This window comes from Schistocerca serialis, chromosome 2, assembly GCF_023864345.2.
Source record: "Schistocerca serialis cubense isolate TAMUIC-IGC-003099 chromosome 2, iqSchSeri2.2, whole genome shotgun sequence".
Lineage (NCBI taxonomy): Eukaryota > Metazoa > Arthropoda > Insecta > Orthoptera > Acrididae > Schistocerca > Schistocerca serialis.
The window spans coordinates 974,305,536-974,328,021 of record NC_064639.1 but is presented as its reverse complement, the minus strand read 5'-3'; the positions used below and the strand labels follow the sequence as shown (position 1 = coordinate 974,328,021).

The 22,486-nt window shown below is 41.5% G+C and overlaps 1 protein-coding gene across 5 annotated transcripts in view; it reads right to left on the bottom strand.

The window, feature by feature from the left end:
* LOC126458379 (ATP-dependent DNA/RNA helicase DHX36) overlaps positions 1 to 22,486 on the bottom strand; it is a 243,218-nt gene that overhangs the window by 68,765 nt on the left and 151,967 nt on the right. For 3 of the 5 annotated variants that reach the window (XM_050095356.1, XM_050095358.1, XM_050095360.1), the window contains 5 exons: positions 18,621 to 18,662; positions 15,235 to 15,446; positions 14,857 to 14,934; positions 12,942 to 13,128; positions 9,227 to 9,428 (listed from right to left, as the gene is read on the bottom strand). In XM_050095356.1, coding sequence (XP_049951313.1) covers positions 9,227 to 9,428; positions 12,942 to 13,128; positions 14,857 to 14,934; positions 15,235 to 15,446; positions 18,621 to 18,662 — 721 coding nt within the window. The remainder of the gene's footprint in view (positions 1 to 9,226; positions 9,429 to 12,941; positions 13,129 to 14,856; positions 14,935 to 15,234; positions 15,447 to 18,620; positions 18,663 to 22,486) is intronic. The other 2 variants (XM_050095357.1, XM_050095359.1) reach the window with 1 other exon arrangement.

The window sequence follows — 22,486 nt, the reverse complement described above, 5'->3', positions numbered from 1 at the left end:
GGTCGAATCTCTGGAGCAGTTCTGAAGCGAATGCCACAAAGTGGTTCCTTCATCTTCGGAATCAAATCAAAGTCTGGGGAGTATGGTGGATGGTACAGTACGTCCCAGTCCCATCGACCGAACAGAGCACCCACAGCTTGTGCTGTATGGGCCTGCGCACTGTTGTACAAAATGATGGGTAGGTTGTGCAGAAAGTGTCGCCACTTCTTTCACAAAGATAGTCGCAGGTGATGTTCCAAAAACGAACAGCAATACTGTGCACTGACGGTCAGCCGTGGAGGAACGTAATGCGTTATGATAACACCATCACAGTCATACACGAGAATCACAATACCTTTCACCATCCTGGGCCTCTTTGGAGGAGATGTATGGGTGGCCTTACTCCATTTGCCACAAATGACAGCCCCCTTACAACCCAATGTGGTGTGCCTAAAGCACTAGCAGGTAAAACAGTGAATCGGGTTAGGGAAATAAGGTCGCACACTGAGGCAGAGGAAACCCGCCTTAACGTGTTCAGGAAGTTTTGTGCTATCGGAAAGTCAGTATAAATGAGTCCGATTTCACAAGATCACCATTCACCCATTTCATTATGTTCTGTGCATCAACAATGCCTTCCTGAGACCACTCAGCTTTCAGTTCTTCTCAGGGAATGTCAACCAGATCCCTGCAAGTCACAACACCTTTGCTATAGTTTAAGGTGTTGTGCAGTTTAGTTTCTATTGCATTCTCCCTGAGGCACTGAGCTTTCTGGATGCTCTTGACTTGTTGGGAATTTGATGTTTCTACCAACAGGGTCCCATTTCGCAAGCGCTTGACAGATTTTAAGATTACAGCTACCCCTTCTAACCCTTTCCGTATGTTAAAAGGTTAAACTTTCTCAAAAACTCCCTTCTTTTGCATTTAATTATAAGAAACACATTCTGGCCACCAGCATGTATCCTATTACTCAATACTGAAAGAGTCTGTGTAAATATCGAGACTGGAAGACTGGCTACATGAGCCCTCTCATTTGATCGGATGTCAGTACCTACCAGTGACCCACCCTTTCCGCAGGGAGGAGGAAGGGAAGATTTCGAAGGATTCATCTTGGTCCCACAAGCAGCTAGGGAACTAAGAATCCACCTAGACAGAGCCCCACGTGCCTTGTCAACTTTACACAACTGAGGTGCGGTGGATTCCCCAGATGTTGCCCGCTAATGACTTCTTCACCTCAACAGCCACGCATCTCATCAGCACGCAGCACACTTTGAGATTGAAGTTCTCTTCTATAGAGGTTTTTACCACCCTCGCAATGCAGGCAGTCGAGCCAATGATCCCCATTTCCTGTGACACACAAAGTTGCACCACCACACCATACAGTGGCTGTTGAAGCATGCCCACAGCTTACAGTGACAGGAGACTGGCGGCACTTACCGGTTTGAGCTCAGGAAGCCTGGGGTGCGTGACCGAGCCTGTACTCGGCAAACGAATGCTGAGCCCCTGAACGGAAGAGCTTTTGGAATGCATAAATGAGAATGATGTGTTTCTCAAGAGAATCATAAATGATGGTGAGACACGGGTCTACGGTTATTGTGCTGAGATCAAGGTTCAATCTTCACAATGGGTCGGGAAAGGTTCTCCGAGATCAAAAAAAGCCTGTCATGTCAGGTCAAATGTCAAAGCCCTGCTCATAGTTTTCTTTGATTTTGAAGGATTAGTTCACCCTAAATTCGTGACACAGGGACAAACTGTTAATCAATGGTACTATTGGGATGTATTGCAAGAAAATGTGAGAAGCAAAATGGCCCGAAATGTGGCGAGACTATTCATGGCCCTCGTATCACCATAACGCACCCACTCGTTTGTCCCTGCTGGTGTGTGACTATTGCACAAAGACACGAAATCACTGTGCTGCCTCATCTTCTGTACTCTCCAGACCTGGGCCCTGATGACCTCTTTTTTATTTTATTTTTTTTTCATTTTTTTATTGCCAAAGTTGAAAACCTCATCAAAAGCCTGAAGATTTGCAATGATAGATGAGATTTTTTAAAAAAATTACTGACTGAGCTTCGCGCGAACCTGCAAGAGGCATACCAAAACTGCTTCCGGGCAGGATTCTACAGCAGATAAATACAGGGACAAGAAATGAATGAGCTGTATTTACTTGCACTACTGAAACAGAGATGTATTTGGGTCTGAGATGAAAAATCTGTGAAAGCTTTTGAGAATATCAAAGATACATTGATAAATGCTTCATATTTTGACATCCAGTACTGAGCAAATCATTTAAACTAGCAATTGATGCATCATAATATGGTATAGCTGCAGATTATTTGAGGATAGTGGGATCCCAAAGTCAGGAAACACAGAACAATTTTTTTCACTAGCAGAAGCCTAGGCAAACATGAACTAAACTACACAGCAACTGAGATGGAGTTATTAGGAAAGAAACTATTAGCAACCATTTAGAGTATACAAAAACTTGAAACACTTATTTGGGGATCTCCTTCAGTGGTATACACTGATCATTAAGCACTTACCTTTTGATGGAAAGCAGATACCTTACAAGCGTTTGGCGAGGTGGGTATTGTTTCTTCAATAGTTCAGTATATATATAAAGGAATCTATTAATTTTTTAATTCAAGTTAAACCAGGAATGAAGTGAGGAACTTAGGACAGATAAGATGACAATTAAAAGTGGATGCCTATTTTAAAAGTAAACTTCAACAGTGTGAACAAGAATCATTATCATCATTAGAGCACCTATAAATACACGTCCCCCCCCCCCCCCCCCCCCCCACACACACACACACAAAATATTGGAAGCCATGCATTCCCCAGTGTGTGGAGACTGAGTTAGTATGGTTCATACATAAGGACTGTGGCCACTTTGGTACTCATGAAAGTATAGAACATATGAGGAAGTTTTACTACTTTAAGGGATTAGGTAAGAAAGTTATGATCTTGATTTGGTCTGCCAAATTTGTCAGAAAGTTAAGGTGGATAACAGTGGTATTAATTATACGACTTACCCTATTTTACCCAAGGGTTCACAAGACTTAACAGCGTCAGATTTTTACAGCCCTTTACTGATGGGTAGGGGAGGTGTAACATATATTTAAGTACTTTATTCGTCAAACTATGTCACACTGCATCCTATCAAGCATGGATACCGTGATTAATGGTATGTGCAATTATTTCACAGATGTTGGAAACCGAAATGACTCTTAGCTGACAATGATGCACAATTTACAATTCATAATTTTAAGAAATTCTTAGCTGGGAGGGCATGTATAACCCAAAATCGAACCCATGTGAACATATCATAAAGGAAATAGGAAGACAGTGTAGAACATATTGCTGTACTAAACATACCACTTGGGCACAAATGACACAGAACTTCAGGTAATATTAAATGAGTTACCACATCTGTCTACAGACAGTAGAAGTAATGAAGCTGATGTGCTGATGTGCTGTGTTTATGGACTAGAACCACTAGACACATAAAAACATCTTACAACATTTGAACTCCCAACATAATATAATTCATTTCACAATGGGGTTTGGAGGTTATTTTATAAATTTGTTGGACCATATAAAGATGTTACCATAAAGAAACATTTATGGAAAAACTGCAGCTACCAATACTGTAATCCCTAAAAGCTCTCAACACCCACAAAACCACAAACAAGCACCTTTCCATTCCACTGTGTACCATACTATATCCATTCCATTGTCTGTCTGTCTGACTTCTAAACTGAATTACATACCTTCAAACTTACCACTTTCAGTAATTACTAAAACTTTGACTTGATTGAAACATTCCACAAAAAAGGTAAATGTATAATATTGGACCACTCCTGTACACTGGCCAACAAGAATGTTTCAGTAGTTACAAAAACTGCTGCACAATTCTATATGTTGGCAAAATTTTAGATATTCCTGAAAGAAGTTACTCACACAAATACTGGCCCATTTTTTTACAACAGCAGTGCTAAATTGCTATTAAATAGTAAAGACAAAGTTAAACTCCCCCCCCCCCCCCCCATGAACCATGGATCTGGCCTTGTAACACTAACCAAAACAGCCTTGCTGTGCTGGCACTGCGAACGGCTGAAAGCAAGGGGAAACTACAGCGGTAATTTTTCGCGAGGGCATGAAGTTTTACTGTATGGTTAAATGATGGTGGCGTCCTTTTGGGTAAAATATTCCACTACTCAAGAGGACGTTGTTATCAGGAGAAAGAAAACTGGCGTTTTACAAGTTGGAGCGTGGAATGTCAGATCCCTTGATTGGGCAAATCGGTTAGAAAATTTAAAAAGGGAAATGGATAGGTTAAAGTTAGATATAGTGGGAATTGGTGAAGTTTGATGGCAAGAGGAACAAGACTTCTGGTCAGGTGAATACAGGGTCATAAATACAAAATCAAATAGGGATAATGCAGGAGTAGGTTTAATAATGAATAAAAAATAGGAATGCAGGTAAGCTACCACAAACAGCAAAGTGAATGCATTATTGTGACCAAGATAGATATGAAGCCCACGCCTACCATAGTAGTACAAGTTTATATGCCGACTAGCTCCGCAGGTGACGAAGAGATTGATGAAATGTATGATGAGATAAAAGAAATTATTCAGATAGTAAAGGGAGACGAAAATTTAATAGTCATGGGAGACTGGAACTCAATAGTAGGAAAAGGAAGAGAAGGAAACGTAGTAGGTGAATATGGAATGGGAGAAAGGAATGAAAAAGGAAGCCACCCGGCAGAATTTTGGACAGAGCATAACTCAATCATATTTAACACGTGGTTCAAGAATCATAAAAGGAGGTTGTATACATGGAAGAAGCCTGGCGATACTGGAAGGTCTCAGATAGACTATATAATGGTAAGACAGATTCAGGAACCAGGTTTTAAACTGTAAGGCATTTCCAGGGGCAGATGTGGACTCTGACCACAATCTATTGGTTATGAACTGTAGATTAAAACTGAAGAAATTGCAAAAAGGTAGGAATTTGAGGAGATGGGACCTGGATGAACTGAAAGAACCAGAGGTTCTAGAGAGCTTCAGGGAGAGCACTAGGGAATGATTGACAAGAATGGGGGAAAGAAATACAGTAGAAGAAGAATGGGTAGCTTTGAGAGATGAAATAATGAAGGTAGCAGACGATTAAGTAGGTAAAAAGACGAGAGTTAATAGAAATCCTTGGGTAACAGAAGAGATATTGAATTTAATTGATGAAAGGAGAAAATATAAAAATGCAGTAAATGAAGCGGGCAAAAAGGAATACAAACGTCTCAAAAATGAGATCGACAGGAAGTGCAAAAGGGCTAAGCAGGGATGGTTAGAGGACAAATGTAAGGACATAGAGGCATATATCACTAGAGGTAAGATAGATACTGCCTACAGGAAAATTAAAGAGACCTTTGGAGAAAAGAGAACCACTTGCAAGAATACCAAGAGCTCAGATGGAAAACCAGTTCTAAGCAAAGAAGGGAAAGCAGAAAGGTGGAAGGAGTATATAGAGGGTCTACACAAGGGTGATGTTCTTCAGGGCAATATTATAGAAATGGAAGAGAGTGTAGATGAAGATGAAATAGGAGATATGATGAAGAGCTTGACAGAGCACTGAAAGACCGAAGTCGAAACAAGGCCCCGGGAGTAGACAACATTCCATTAGAACTACTGATGGCCTTGGGAGAGCCAGTCCTGACAAAACTCTACCATCTGGTGAGCAAGATGTATGAGACAGGTGAAATACCCTCAGACTTCAAGAAGAATATAATAATTCCAGTCCCAAAGAAAGCAGGGGTTGACAGATGTGAAAATTACCGAACCATCAGTTTAATAAGCCACGGCTGCAAAATACTAACGCAAATACTTCACAGACGAATGGAAAAACTGGTAGAAGCCGACCTCGGGGAAGATCAGTTTGGATTCCGTAGAAATGTTGGAACACATGAGGCAATACTGACCCTACGACTTATCTTAGAAAATAGATTAAGGAAAGGCAAATCTACATTTCTAGCATTTGTAGACTTAGAGAAAGCTTTTGACAATGTTGACTGGAATACTCCCTTTCAAATTCTGAAAGTGGCAGGGAGCGAAAGGCAATTTATAATTCGTATAGAAACCAGATGGCAGTTATAAAGAGTCGGGGGGCATGAAAGGGAAGCAGTGGTTGGGAAGGGAGTGAGACAGGGTTGTAACCTATCCCCAATGTTATTCAATCTGTATATTGAACAAGGTAAAGAAGGGAACTAGCAGAAAAATGCTCATATTAGAGCACAAAAAATGTGAATATGCTCTTTTTCAAAAAACGACTGAAAAGTGGGGTACCAGCTGCCTCATTCTGCCTTCCTCAGCACCTTTAAAAGTTTTCCCAAAATTCTGGCATGCAAACATATTCGGGCTATTTATACTGAGACAGGAGTAGAAAGTGGCAGTGGGGCAAAGAGATGGAGAAACAATAAATACTGGAAGATAGTAGACAGCAGTTGTGGTATAGGAGCAAAGGCAAATATGGCAGTATGGGAGAAAGAGAGGGACACAGTGGCAGTGGAACATAGTTGACAGTGACAGAACACTGAAAGAATGAAAGAGAGAGTGCCAGTAGAAGAGGACTAAAGAGAAGGAAAAGGTGGAAGTGGGTGAGAGCCAGTGATAATGAGACAAAGAATCTATGAGCATGACAGTGAGGATGAGAGAAATAGTGACAGTGAGAAGAGATAGCTGTAGTGGAAAGGAATGAATTAGATAGTAGCAGTAAAAGCAAGAGGGTGAGGGACAGTGTGTCAGCGAAAGGAACCAGTAGCAGTAGGACAGAACGAAGGAGACTGTGATTGTGAGACAAGAGACAGTAACACTTAGAGGGAGCACAAATATGTTTGCAAGCCAAAATCTTTGGGAAAATTTTTAAAACTGCTGAGGAAGGTAGAATAAGGCAGCTGGTGTCCTACTTTTTATTCAAAGTCTTTTATTGGAAGCAGGAGCATGTTTGCCTTTTCCGTGCTCCAATAGAAGCATTTTTCCGCTGTTTGTACATATGATGGAGATGTACCGAGCTGTAGTTGCATTAGATCCGATGATGGCAACACTAATTTGCCAAAACTGGTCATCAAAAATAAAGTTATAACTAATTATGTTGGCTGTTATAGTTTTTACTTCTATATTTCACATTACTGTAGATCGCCCCCATACTTGAACTCTGTCAAGTATATAAAAAATACCAGTCTGGTTTTAAACAACTGAACACTATTTCCTTTTTCACCTTTGTTGTGTTTATAGTTACGGTAGACAGAACACTGGAGGTCACGGGTTCCATCCCGGGTAGAGGTGGCCATTTTTCTTCCTTCCAGCCCCTCCACGATGGATCCAGGTGGTCTCAGCCAGCTGTCAAAATGAATATTGGGGCTCCTTCCCAAGGGTAAAGTGCAGTCGCGGTAAGGGACTCGCCATCCCTCTCCCACCTAGAGCCGCAGTGGTTAGGAGAGCTGCATTCTACAAGCAGTCATTCTACATTCACAGTACTTTAGATCCCTTCAAAGTATTGTCCATGCACATTAATTCACTTGTCCCAAAGCTTTTGCCACTGCTGAAATCAGTTCTGGAGCTCTTGACACTAAATACTGTTCAAAGCCATTAGCCCGTTTACTCTGACATCATGTCCGCCCCAATACCTGAATGGTTAGCGCGTTGGAATGCCATGCACGGGGGCCCGGGTTAGATTCCTGGCTGGGGAGGGGGGATTTTCTCTCCTCAGGACTAGGTGTTGTGCTGTCCTCATCATCATTTCATCCCCATTGTTGACGCACCAGTCGCCCAATGTGGTGTCACACTCGATAAGACTTGCACTTAGCGACTGAACTTCCCCCCTGGGAACTCCCAGCCACTGACGCCATATGCTCATTTTTCCTGATATGACCCACATCACTGAATTGCTTTCCTGTCGGAGTTTGTTTCATCTGTGGAAACAAAGAAAAGTCTGACGGAGCCAGATCAGGTGATTAAGGTGGGTGTGGAACACACGTTTTTTGCCTTGAACCGTCAGATCTGTGTGGCTGGAGCATTGTCATTGTGTAGCAACCAGTTCCCAGTTTTCCACAGTTCTGGCAGTTTCTGTTGCACACTCTCTCAATCTTCATAACATGCTAGATAAAAACACTGGTTCACTGTTCGCCCTGGAGGATTGAACTACTTGTGGACAATGCCACTGACATAAAAAAAACCAACATTGTTTTTACACTGGATCACACTAGATGTGCTTTCTTGGGTCATGGTAATGTTTGCATTTTCCACTGGTTTGACACTTGCTTCAACTCCAGATCATATCTGTAGCACAACTCTCATCCCAAATTTTAAGAAAATTTGGATTGCTCTGCACTTCACTCTTCAACTTGTGGCAAATATTCATGCAGTTTTCTCTTTGCTCATCTGTGAGCAAGTGAGGAACAAATTTTGCAGACACCTGTCTCATGTACAAATCTTTGATTAAATTTGCTGCACTGTGCTCCATGATACTTTTGTTTCCTCGATTGGTCAATGGTCAATGGTCCTTCAACAATCTTCAGCCATTACACATTTGATTGTTGCAATGTTTTTGTCATTTCTTCCTGTCAAAAGATCAATGGGGCCTGGCATGTCTTCCGCTGACATACTGCCGGATTTGAAACAATAAAACTACTCTTAGACCTGTAGTCTCCCAAACCAATATCAATAAAGGCCTGCCAAAGCATCCCAATAGTCTCTGCTGCAGTTTTCCCTGCAGAAAACAAAATTTTACATAGACTCTAGGCTCCTTGTTGGCTATGTCATTGATCTCAAAGGACTGAAATAGGAATGTAAACAACAGAGCACCAAAAACAAACCACCTAACACTGACTGACACCAGCTTAGTGAGTGATGTGGGAAATCCCAAACCAACATCACCTAGCAGCACAGCTTGTAACTATGAAACATGCGCACACAACAGATCAATTCCGGTAATTTTTTGTTCCCCCCTTTTATTTCTCTTTCTTTGTTAAATGTAACAGAATTAATACTTCCTCTTGTAAACACTCTGTATCTCATCATTTTATTTATCACCTAATTAAAAATTTCTGTAAAAATTGCATGTGTTTGTGACATGTGGTTATCACCTCAAAATGACCTAAGAGGTCAAAAGCTGGTTCATGACCATAAACACATTATTTTGCAAAATACCAGGGAAGTGTTTTGATTTTAACAGTATCATCTTAAAATTATCTTACCTCTAAGGAGAGATCAACAGCTCTCGAATCTGGGGGGTCCATCACGCGGGTGAGAACTTCGGCAGCTCGGCCCAGCTGCAGGATTTTCACCTGCAAAATCACCTCCTCCAATCGTGAACGCAGCATTTCCGGCAAAGGATATGCTTGTAGCATCATTTCACGTGCTCTGGTATAAAGGTGATAGCACACACCAGGTTGCACCCTGAGAAAACGAAGTGCAAACAGTATGTTGTACTATGGAAAGTTAACAGATGTTCACTGCTAGGTATGAAATCTGTTATCAAAAAAATAATGGAAATTTCTGGATGTAGCAATATGTGAAATAAGGGAACGGCAGCCACTCACCTACAAACACTCCTGTAGTCATGCGAAGACTGGTTATTTATATTGAGTTATTTAAAGGAGTTGCCTGAGCAGATGGAGGAGGGGACAGAGTAGGGAAGGCCAAAAGGAGGGGTAGCAAGAAAGAGGCAGGTCTTTGGACAGATGACTCTGAGGCCGCACAAAATGAAGAGAGTACAGAGGGTAGAGCACATAGAGATGTAGGTGCAAGACCTGTCCCATACACCCACACAACAACTCCTACTGCAGTCCAGTCACAGGCATTTCCTACCCAATAAAAAATTTCACTGAACTATCCAGGGGGGGGGGGGGGGTGGTAAAAACCACACACATCATGTTTTTTGCCATGAACTGTCAGACCATCAGAGCTGTGCGGCTGGAGTGTTGGCATTATATAGCAATCACCTCCAATTTCTCCACAGTTCTCTCACAATCTTTGCAACACACTAGATAAAAATGAAACACTAGATAAAAATGGGAACTATCTCTCCAACATATCCTGTATTCTCACAGTCCCCCTTGCCTCAACCTCCGCTAACCTGTTTCCACTGCATCACCTTACCCTTTCCCTTCTGTCTTCTGTCCACATGATTCATTCTCTGTCCAGAGCCTACACTGCCTACTGCTACCACTCTTCCTACCGTGCATAACCCATGTGGGTCTCTCTCTCTCCCCCCCCCCCCCCCCCCCCCACCTTCCATCTTCTACATCTCTATTTGCTTTACCCTCTGCAGTTTTTTAATCTTGTTATGCTGCTACAGAGTCATCTGTCCAAGGACCTGCCTCTTTCCTACTACCGCCTCCTTGCTTCCTTCCTTACCCCCTCCCCAACTCCACTAGCTCAAGCAACTGATTTCAATAATCAATTATCAATAATCAGACTTGTCATGGTCACAGGAGTGTATGTTTGAGTGCCTGTGGGGTGAATATGTTTACTTTATCATGGAAAAGAAAAACAGTATCATGGCACAGAACGTGAAGAACAATTATTGCAAATTCTTCTGTGACTCGAAGAAACTAGAGAGGAAAGGGGTGGGGGGTCACATGTGCTCTTCCTGAAGAATTAAGGCTCCAAATGCTGAACTACAGTGTCAAATACTATGTTTATGTTCTTATCTGTTGCTAAATGATTCCTTTTTATTTGGCCTGTGGTGAACTTTTCTACATAATTGTTCATATTTCACAATTTGTTGTATTCTTGTAATGATAAATCAATATTTACTTCGCTACCCTGTTATTTATCCACTGGATTTCTATAAGGGGCATTCAAAAAGAAACAAGCCGGAGGCATAATTACAGAAACCAGTACTTGTATGTTAGAAGTATTGACCCTACTGTTGAGACACTTGTCCCACTGTGACACAAGTGATAAGGTGGTGAATAGCTGTCTCATAAAATTCCCAGGGCTGCAATGGAACCAGTTCCACACGTACAGCTGGACGTCTTTGTCCACCCGAGTGCAGGAAAGGTTACGCTGACATTCTTCTTTGACCAAGATGGTCCCCTTCTGATTCACTTCCTGCAGCATGGGACAACAGTAAATGCTCAGCATTACTCACGAACCTTGACCATCCTTTGCCAAGCTATCAAATTAAAATGATCACACAATCTCACCCGTGGGTCAATCTACTCCATGACAATGGAAAGCCTCATATGGCCAACACAGTCGTGGCACTCCTGCAGAAATTCAAATGGGATGTTCTCGGCTACCCACCACACAGTCTGGACCTCTCCCCCTGTGATTAAGCCATTTTTGGTCTCCTTAAAAAGGCTCTAACGATTCACCTCTGATGACGTCGTCCAGCTGTACGTGCGGAATTGGTTCACATCGCTGCCCTGAGAATTTTATGAGACAGCCATTCACCACCTTGTGTCAGTGTGGGATAAGTTTCTCAACAGCTAGGGTGAATACTTCTAACATACAGGTACTGTTTTCTATAATTATGCCTCTGGCTCATTTCTTTTTGAATGCCCCTTATAATTTAGGTTGTTAGTTCCATCAATCTTTGACTTATTGATTGCCTTGTTCATTACTTTTTAGGCTTTTAAAATTCTCTCCAACTTTTTTCTGCTGAGTTTCCTCTTGTTCTGCAATGCTCTTTCCTGTGAGCTAGTATCGAATCTCACTTTCCCAGTTCCTATCTTCTTTTATACCACAGGGTGGTGGTGGAGTTGGTGGTGGTACTGGTATTGCTGCTGCTGCTGCTACTCGTTAAGATATTATACATACTGAATTACAATTTTATTTTGGTGACCACTTTTTCGTAACTGATGATTTTTTAATGATGTCAAGCTATTAATGTAACTAATATATGTATTCCACTTCAGCACTCAATCCCACTACATTATCAGCCCTCCAAATATGGATGCAAAAAAATGGTTCAGCATGTTTCATTCACATAAAAATTTATGAAATATAAAACACTAACCACGCTCACATATCAGAATTTTCATTATGGTAAGTAAGGAAATCCATTGGTATAAATGAGATTCATAGAATCCAAACACTTTCTCCTCTGCATCCATAATTATAATAGCACTCACAATATTTCAGACCAGATGTGTAATCTGTAAGCATGTACTATTACACAATCTGATTGCATCAAGATTTTGCATTAAGAGAACCAGGACACCAATCTTCAACCTTGGTTAATGAGAAGATACTCTGACAATTCGAAAGAGCTAAGTATGTCTATGGGGCATGAGGTGACATGTTCCACATCAATAATATTATTGACAGACAGATATTCTACAATATATCCTTCTACTGCTGGCATAATTTTTTTCATTTATCTGTCCTAAAAATAATTTGTAGTTCACTAAAGCACAAATTTTATAACATTTCTGCATGCAGCAACGTCAGCTGCCTTCAAGTATCTGTCTTGCTTGGGTAAGCATAGCTCGTGATGTGCACGCCTCCAATGCATGGCAATATGGCACACGCTTCACTGCCAAGCAGTGCTTGGGCAGGAGCCCATATTTATGCATTGTGCTATTGAAGTTATATATAATATGACATGTGCATTAAACAACAAAATTTAGTAATTTTTTACATGGCTTATGTTCACTGATGTAAAAAAGAAAAAAAAGAAAGAAAGAAATTCTATTTCGTACTTCACCCTCTCAGGGGTCAGCCGTTTACATTTTCTAAAGTAGTCTACATTTAATCTACGTTCTTCCTTAGGGCTCAAGCTATCTCCATGCCAAATTTCAGCAAAATCACTTGAGTGATTTAGTCAAGAAAATGTAGCAAACAGAGGTACTTTTACACTTATAATGTTAGTACTATGGATTGTAACAAATTCTTCGGAATATGAGGAAAAAGAAGGTAATATAAATGGTGTTTAGGAGCACGAAAAAACTTCTCCCTCACCTTCCAGCTCGTCCACGCCGCTGCTTTGCATTAGCAAGGCTCACCCACTCTGGCTGCAGGGTAGATATGTTTTTTTCAATATCAAAGTTTTTCATCTTGGTCTTACCACAGTCCACAACATATACAACATCGTCTATTGTTATTGAGGTTTCAGCGATGCTTGTTGAAATTATAATCTTACGGACTCCTGAAACACAGAATGTGACTTTCTTTTTCATATATCTTTCACGCACAACAAATCTCTTCCCCCACACTCAACAGGAAAGAAATGGTCTTATTTTGATGTAACAAAACACATACTACATAATACATCAATGACTCATATTTTTACATTTATTTCTCTTGTCAAGAAAATTATATAATATCTTTCCATTTGTAATACTTAATGGTCATCTAATTTTAATCACTTATAGTGCAAGCAGTTACAAAGACTTCTATTAACTGTATACACTATATAAATTGGTATTTTCTAGATATGGGCGCTAGGAGCAATTCTTGCCTCCCACAAGCACTATTATTGCACAGTACATAGCACATAAAAAATATATCTTGGTCTCTAGAAAAGCAGATCAGAAAAACAAAGGTAGCCATCATTACAAACAATTTTGTATAGCTGAAACTAAATTTTTGTTGCTACAAATTAAATGAAAACTACTACACAATGGTAGTGAGAACAATACTGTTTTCTAAGGTTGGCACTGGCACCCAAACCTCCAGATGTAAGGCACTCAGATCGCCACCAAACGTTGTTTGTCAATCGAGTATCAACCAAAACACCAATTTAGTTCATGCTATGAGTTGTTGTCTAGTAGAACATGCTTAAATGTTAATTAAAAGTAACATCAGAACTATGGAGCACAGCAAAAGCTTTCTGTGAGAGGTTGTTTTCTAGACCTCGCGTGAGTGCGCTGCTAGAGTGTGAGGTCATTGTACCAAAGATACTGTGTTTGAATGTCATTAATGTCAGCTTTTATCAAACAGTTCAGTTCATGAGTGAAACTGTTATATGGGAGAACATTTTCCTGACTAGTAAAAGGACTTTTCAAACTTTGTAGCAATGTTCTTTTAGCAGTCTGCTTTTGCTTCATTAACTGAAAGCAGCAAACCTATAGTGCACATCTGTATATATAAGTGTGGAGTTCTGCTGCACATGTGAGAAAGAACACCATACCTATCTATAAAAATGTACTCTATAGGTTTGATACTTTCAGATAACAGAGCGAAAGCAGACTGTCAAAAAAGAACAACTCTGAAAAGTCCTTTTACATGTCAAGAAAATGTTCTCCCATACAACAGTTTCACGCGTAAACAGTTAAAAATTAATTGTCATCAGTGGGGTTTGAACGGGGGCCATTGGTGCAACTACCACATGCTCTGCCAACTCACCGATGAGAAATTTACAAAAACCCTCACTCACAAAGAGTTTTTCTGTGCTCTGTAGTCCTGGCATTACTTTTAATTACCATTTACGCATGTTCTACCGGACAACAGCACATAAAACACACTAAATCGGTGTTTTGCTTGATACTCTATCGACATAGAACATTTGGTACCAATCTGATTGTCTGACATCTGGAGGTTTGGGTATGAGCAGAAACAAGTATATACTGGCTGATTTCTATTGATACCCCTTCTCCCACCATCCCATGGGAAAATACTGATTTATAATGTGGGTAACCTGCTGATTTGGCTTTTTACAAACTTTCAGCTGTCTAAGAGCACTGATTTTATTTTTTCTTTAATAAGGGGCAGAGCCTGGAATAACGCTCTACAAATTTAACTTAGTACTTAGAGAAATCAATAGTGCTTTACAAATGGGCAATTATTTACACAAAGAATGGTTAAGTACTCATACTAATGTAAGAATCATCAATTACCAGACTGTGCTTAGCTTCTTATTGCCAAGTAATCATACCTGGAGGCGGTCTCTCAAACACAGATTTCTGCATCACAGTAGGCATCAGAGAATGGAGAGGAATTATACGATACTTATCTGGAATCAGCAACAAGGCTAATGTTACTCACAATGACGTGGTGCAGCTGACTATTTTACAATGTTAACTTTAAGAAAAAAGTAAAACAAATGAAGTTAAATAGAAAACCAGACAAAAGAATCATCATACCTATAACTCAGCAAAGCATTGATTTCCTGCGTATTTCTTTTCTAGGGGGGCTTGGAAAGAGGCAGAAAGATGCTAATACCTTTTTTATATATAAAATTACTTATATGGAAGGAGTCAATTTCAAATTCCACACAGTTTTAATAATTGCACTTTAGCTTTTAGATACTTACATGGTGGAAATGCACCACTTTCTTCCAATGATCTGTTCAGTGCAGAAATATTATCCCAACCAGGTAGAAAAACAAGAATGGCACCCTCTGGCTTATTCATACATATGTACTGAACCAAAGCACGAATAAGCTCAATATTCAGCTCCTCACAATCAGGATTTCTCAGACTGTGTATCACCCTTGTTGAGTACTTTCCTTCCGTTTCTAGCTTCCTGACAGAGAAGAAGGCAGAATGTAGCAGGTTTAATTGTTTAGTATAAAGGTGAACAACAGATGTCACTATAAGTTAAAGTCAATGACAGAAAAATGTAGTTCTAATAATGTGAGATTCCCTTTTAATAACACTATGACTGTATGGAGAACAAACAATGGTTGTGATGTTATCCATACAAAAATAAAAATTACTGCCTAATCTTTTATTAACTTATTACATACACATAAAACGAGAGATAAATAAAAAGGCAATGTTGCGGGAATGGCTCCTGGTCAAATCAACAGATATCTTGAAATTCCCATAATATTTCATGGGCACCAAATTCGAATGCCAATAGTAAAGATTTCTTGGTCAGTAACAGGAAAGACAACTACACCAGCTATCCAACGATGAACCAAGAGTTTCAGAACACACGCAAAGGCTGTCGTTCATACAGTGTGCTACTGTCAGTCATCTCAAAACCTCTCTCAGGAGCAACATGTCAATATATGCAACCACATTAACGTCTGTCTAGCCTCACCATTGTGATCTGAACATCTACAGCACCACCAAAGTGTTATCCCTTCTATGACCAATAGTTCTCCTTTGTGATCACTGTGATTTTAACAAGGTCATCACTGATCCCATGCTGTGCTAAGTTTGTATCCTGTGCCTCTGTTCAGCAGAGTTGTCAAGCTGTGAATTTCCAGCATATTTTTAATAAAGTTGTACTGGTACAAAGATGGTGAGAGGAGAATTTTGGTACTTTTGTAGTCCATATTGTGCCCCTTACTCAATGCCCAGTCACTCCAGATTTCTGTGGCTGGTGTATACATGTGTCCTGCCTTATACACTCCTGGAAATTGAAATAAGAACACCGTGAATTCATTGTCCCAGGAAGGGGAAACTTTATTGACACATTCCTGGGGTCAGATACATCACATGATCACACTGACAGAACCACAGGCACATAGACACAGGCAACAGAGCATGCACAATGTCGGCACTAGTACAGTGTATATCCACCTTTCGCAGCAATGCAGGCTGCTATTCTCCCATGGAGACGATCGTAGAGATGCTGGATGTAGTCCTGTGGAACGGCTTGCCATGCCATTTCCACCTGGCGCCTCAGTTGGACCAGCGTTCGTGCTGGACGTGCAGACCGCATGAGACGACGCTTCATCCAGTCCCAAACATGCTCAATGGGGGACAGATCCGGAGATCTTGCTGGCCAGGGTAGTTGACTTACACCTTCTAGAGCACGTTGGGTGGCACGGGATACATGCGGACGTGCATTGTCCTGTTGGAACAGCAAGTTCCTTGCCGGTCTAGGAATGGTAGAACGATGGGTTCGATGACGGTTTGGATGTACCGTGCACTATTCAGTGTCCCCTCGACGATCACCAGTGGTGTACGGCCAGTATAGGAGATCGCTCCCCACACCATGATGCCGGGTGTTGGCCCTGTGTGCCTCGGTCGTATGCAGTCCTGATTGTGGCGCTCACCTGCACGGCGCCAAACACGCATACGACCATCATTGGCACCAAGGCAGAAGCGACTCTCATCGCTGAAGACGACACGTCTCCATTCGTCCCTCCATTCACGCCTGTCGCGACACCACTGGAGGTGGGCTGCACGATGTTGGGGCGTGAGCGGAAGACGGCCTAACGGAGTGCGGGACCGCAGCCCAGCTTCATGGAGACGGTTGCGAATGGTCCTCGCCGATACCCCAGGAGCAACAGTGTCCCTAATTTGCTGGGAAGTGGCGGTGCGGTCCCCTACGGCACTGCTTAGGATCCTACGGTCTTGGCGTGCATCCGTGCGTCGCTGCGGTCCGGTCCCAGGTCGACGGGCACGTGCACCTTCCGCCGACCACTGGCGACAACATCGATGTACTGTGGAGACCTCACGCCCCACGTGTTGAGCAATTCGGCGGTACGTCCACCCGGCCTCCCGCATGCCCACTATACGCCCTCGCTCAAAGTCCGTCAACTGCACATACGGTTCACGTCCACGCTGTCGCGGCATGCTACCAGTGTTAAAGACTGCGATGGAGCTCCGTATGCCACGGCAAACTGGCTGACACTGACGGCGGTGCACAAATGCTGCGCAGCTGGCGCCATTCGACGCCCAACACCGCGGTTCCTGGTGTGTCTGCTGTGCCGTGCGTGTGATCATTGCTTGTACAGCCCTCTCGCAGTGTCCGGAGCAAGTATGGTGGGTCTGACACACCGGTGTCAATGTGTTCTTTTTTCCATTTCCAGGAGTGTATTTGGTACATCTGTCTTGCACAGCATATATGATGTCTCTGACTACAAGGAATCAGAGTTTTGTTGGTGGACAGAAGATGCATTTAACTATGTTTCTTTAGTAATCCTCCTATTTTCGAAGAAATGCCCCCAATATATGACAAGACGACCATTCCTCTTTGTCCTCCACTTTCTTCCAGGTGTCCAGCTGCTCACTTTAACATGCACCGCATGTAAGGTGCAGCAAATCTCCCGTTTGGAATATCAATTCTGGGGGGAGGGGGACTGTATGGAGATGGCATAGCTCTATAGATAAGTTGTCTGAATGTGATGCAGCTCATGTTCCATGCCATTTTGTTGTGAAGGCTGCTGACAGCTGGTGGCCTGCAAGTTTATGTCCATGTGTGAAGATTCATGTTACACAGCACGACCCAGGGTGCCACACACTTTTCTCCACATCAACTCAGGAATGGAAGTCCATCGTTTTAATCCATCTCCATTGCAAACTTGACGTTACAATGAAGAAAATTTAGGTTTCACAGAAATACATCCAGCAACACAGTGCTGTGGGCCCTGATTAAGAAAGGTGTCACCTACACAGTCCCAAAAGCATATGGTTTTTAACTCCATCAACTTCAGTGCCCTCTCCTTGAAATCGTCAATAAAAACATTAGCTACAATGGGTGACTAGGGACTATCTGCTGAAGTATCATCTGTCTATTCAAAGAATTAGTCACTGAATAAAAAACAGGTTGAAGCGAGCACATGCTTAAACAAATCAACCAGTTCTCCTTTCAGCTTCTCATCAATGAGCAACAGGGAGTCCTGCAATGGTATTTGAGTAAAAACTGTGTTGTCAAAACTTACAAGCATATCTGATGTTGCAAGTCTTACGTTCTTGGGCTGACAAATGAAGTCTTCGGAGTTGCAGATGTGGTACTCACCTCCAGGGCACAAATGTGTTGCCAGATGTTTTGACAAATCTGCTGAACAGAGACCAAGATAACAAATTAGAAAGCATGAGATCCGGTGGTGGTCATGTTAAAATCACAATGACTACAAAGGGGAACTATTGGCCATACAAGCCCTAATGCTTCGGTGGTGACATAGATATTCAGATGAGAATGGGAACAATGGTCCCACACCAGTTTGGGCAGGTATATTGACAAGCAGCACCCACAAGAGGCCACTGGGGCAGCTGACAACATTGCACGTTCATCATTCAACAGGTTGCTATTTTTAACCAAATTTGGCATCTTCACACCTGCACATTTTCTATTTAGACTGGCATACATAGGATGTTTCAGTCACAGCTCAGCAGTGTGTTCGTCCCACCTGAAGATGTCAGTCAGTTGTACCAATGAAATATTGTGTGAGTTTCACAATGACATCCAGGTCACTCCATCTCAAGTGATCACGGGCCTCCAGCATCTTCAGTTTCAATTTTCCTGAAGCTTAATGTGGATGGAGACCTATCCAAGAAATGAATCTGTGCAATATTTTAAATCATGAGCTTAAGAGTACGAGAAAAAGTGGCCTTCTATTTGCATGCCTTTTCGAAAAGTATGCATGAAAATGAACAAGAAACAATGTCTGAGGCTGTTTTATTACAAGACAAAAGCAAGTAGGAAAATCTTTCTTTCAAGTCTTTGATAAATTTTGGCTTTGAATCAGAAACATACAGTGTGGCAGATTGTAAAAGCATTTTGTGAGACAGCATAATGCATTGAAGTGATTCAAAAAAATCTGCAGAGAAAAATGCACAGATTTTTTGACCGTCTTTGGAGTCAGGTATTTCAGGAAGAAAATTGCAAAGGGACTATGAGTTGGCATATTTGTTGACAATGCCTGGGACATCATTTATTAGCATATCTTCCTGCTTAGCCAATTACTTTCAATTATACTCGGTCACAACTTGGGATCAAATTAAAATTACAATAAATGAGCCAAGTTCAGATGAAAATATTGCAAAAGGGTCATTTCAGAAATTATTTTTTCCAGCACCACTGGAAAGAACACAATTTTCTGCACTAGCAACATCTAGTTGGATCTTAGTGTCCGTTCAGCAAAAGGAAGAAATATGATGTTGAACTTCATTAAAATCATGTGTAATACGCTACCATCGCAACACTATGCAGGCTGCTGGACCCATAACTTCAAGACAAGCAAGAATAACAACTGGTAGATAAATGCTGGTGTCCTAACCACCCATAAAAATCATGGAAATTTGATGACTCAACAACTTCAAAATCATTAGTCGAGTCAGTTTCTCTACTTATTCTGGTAGTGAGCACGTATGGTTGCAAAGGCAAGAGGGGCATAATGATGTCATCAAATATTGCTTATCCTGTGTCTTCATTGAGGTTTCAAAGCCTCAGTTGGGTTTCTCACCATGGTTCCCGAGTCAATATGTTGGTCTCTTCATGATGGTTCCCAAGCCAATGCTATTTAAAATTACTGCTTCATGGAATTAAATTTTTCTTCCGTATTGTTCAATATGGCTTCTGGAAAATTATACTTAATCCCTATTCTAGTTGCAGAAGGTGCTGCAATATTCATGCTGTTCAGGAATCCAACATTTATCTTCTCTTTCAGGCCACAGAATAAGTGAGCTGGACCAAATGGGTGCATTGATTTGAGCAGGGTATCATGTTCTTCAATATCAACTTCACATATGTTCCCAATCCACCAGAAATTGTCATACACGCATATGATGCATTGGCCAGGAATAAGGCTCAAAATTGACGTGAAAGCCAGACTGGTGTTTGTTGATTGATAAACTAAGGCCTCAAAAGAAGTTATCTCACTTGAAACCCAGCTACTTGAATGTGGTTCAAATTCACTGGCAAAAATTGGTGATTTTTACGAGTTCTGGCTTAAGCATGGCCACTTGCAAATAATTCTTCTGGTAGCTGTCTTTCATCTTATATTTCATGGTATCAATTTGGTAATCACCACCGTTACTTGACCTAGCACTGTGCATTTAGTAAGTTGTACCATCTTGTGATGGTAGCAAATTGCGCACAATTTTGTTGAAGTTAAGCCTTACTTTTCATCCCTTTGCTGAATTGACTCTAAGATACAACAAGATGTTTCTAGTGGAGAAAAGTGGGCTCTTTCCAGTGGTTCTGGAGAAAACAACTTCTGAAGTGACTCTTTTGCAACATTTTCACCTGAACTTTGCTCACTTTCTGCAGCTTTACATTTGACACCATGTTTCTGACTGAGTATGATCCACAATAAGTGCTTAGGCAGGAAGATGTACTAATAAGAGTCCTGCCCCAGGCACTGTTAATATATGTGCCAAGTTGTAGTTCTTTTATGTTTTTTCTATCAGAGAATCAGACTCCAAAAATGTTTAAAGATTTGAATGCTTTGCTCTGCAGGATTTTTGGTGTACTTTGGTGCATTATACTGGCTCACAAAGGTTTTATAGACTGCAACACTGAGTTTTTCTGATTTAGGGACACACTGAGAAGTTGCTAGTACATGTTGCCTTGGTTAAGAAAGGTTCAAACATTGGGGTCTGCTGAAAAGCTTCTCAAATATAGGGTCATGTTTCCAACATATTGGGTCTAATGAGCTTAAATTTTGTACCCTTTCATTCCTATGGTATATCTGTATCCATGGCAAATTGAACGAAATCAGAAATGGAAGAATGGGAAATTTTTGAAAAATGTGATCACTTGGGATGGAATGACCCATCTGCTATCTGCCCCAAGAAACATTTCTGCGACTAGTCTACAGGGAAAGCTTCAAGCAACAAAAAAGGCAAAGTCTTTATAAAACTGATTCCTAGCCAAATCGGTGATGGGTGGAAGAAAGAACTGCGACCCCTTTGAGTAATACAATGTCCTACATGGGGCAACTGCCATATGGTATCAACAGGAATTCAGGAATTATGGAGATGGAAGCATGCATACATACACAGAAATGAAAACTGACAAGCTAAAGGAAATCGTTGAACTGCGGGTTTCTTAGCTAAAACTATACTCGAGAGACTTAATCAATCAGAAAATTTTGTTACTGCAGTGCTGATGTATAACAGTAACACCTGCTGTTCTACAATATGTAATTTTGTTTTTTCCGGCCTTGTTGTTAGTTCACCATTATGGCTATGTGCTAGTAAAACCAGTGTTGTTTGTTTTATTTATTTATTTAGTTACCTTTTTTTTTTGGGGGGGGGGGGGGGGGGGGGGGGAATGATCATTGGCTCTAGTGCATAGTTAACAAATTTAACTATAGCGTAGCACTGCCACTATTTTTCAGTGTTACCGAGTAAAATAGTTCCCTGCCTTGGTTGTTGCAGAAAGGGTCAAAGTCCCACGTGCAGAGCTGACCAAAACACTGTTATATTAGGTGCCATAACACACAAGTCGATGTCCACATAGCAGCCTGAGCCAGCAGCCAGCGACTTAACAATGTCCATGCAGAAGAAAGATGGGGCCACTGTGGTATTGGCAGGCCAATTACTAGGTTACTACACCTCCAAACTATGGGCATGCTTTGGTGTAGTACATGGTTGGAAGTGGTTCTTTCGTGATACAAGTAGGCACCAAACCTGTATGAACAGCTATCATTTTTAGCCAACGGCATCTTAGTCAGGCAGCACTATCTACGACGGGAGGTCTACACCAGTCAATGTGGCAACATGGTTCTGCACGCAGCAACCAAAAGACAGGGTCTTCACCAACGATGGGCCTACTGCTGGTTTTACGTGCACCACCGTGGACTTAAGAGCATTGTAGCTGGAGGACCACCTCCAGGCTCACTCCAGCTGCAGCCAGTCTTCTGCCCTGGAGGTCAGCCA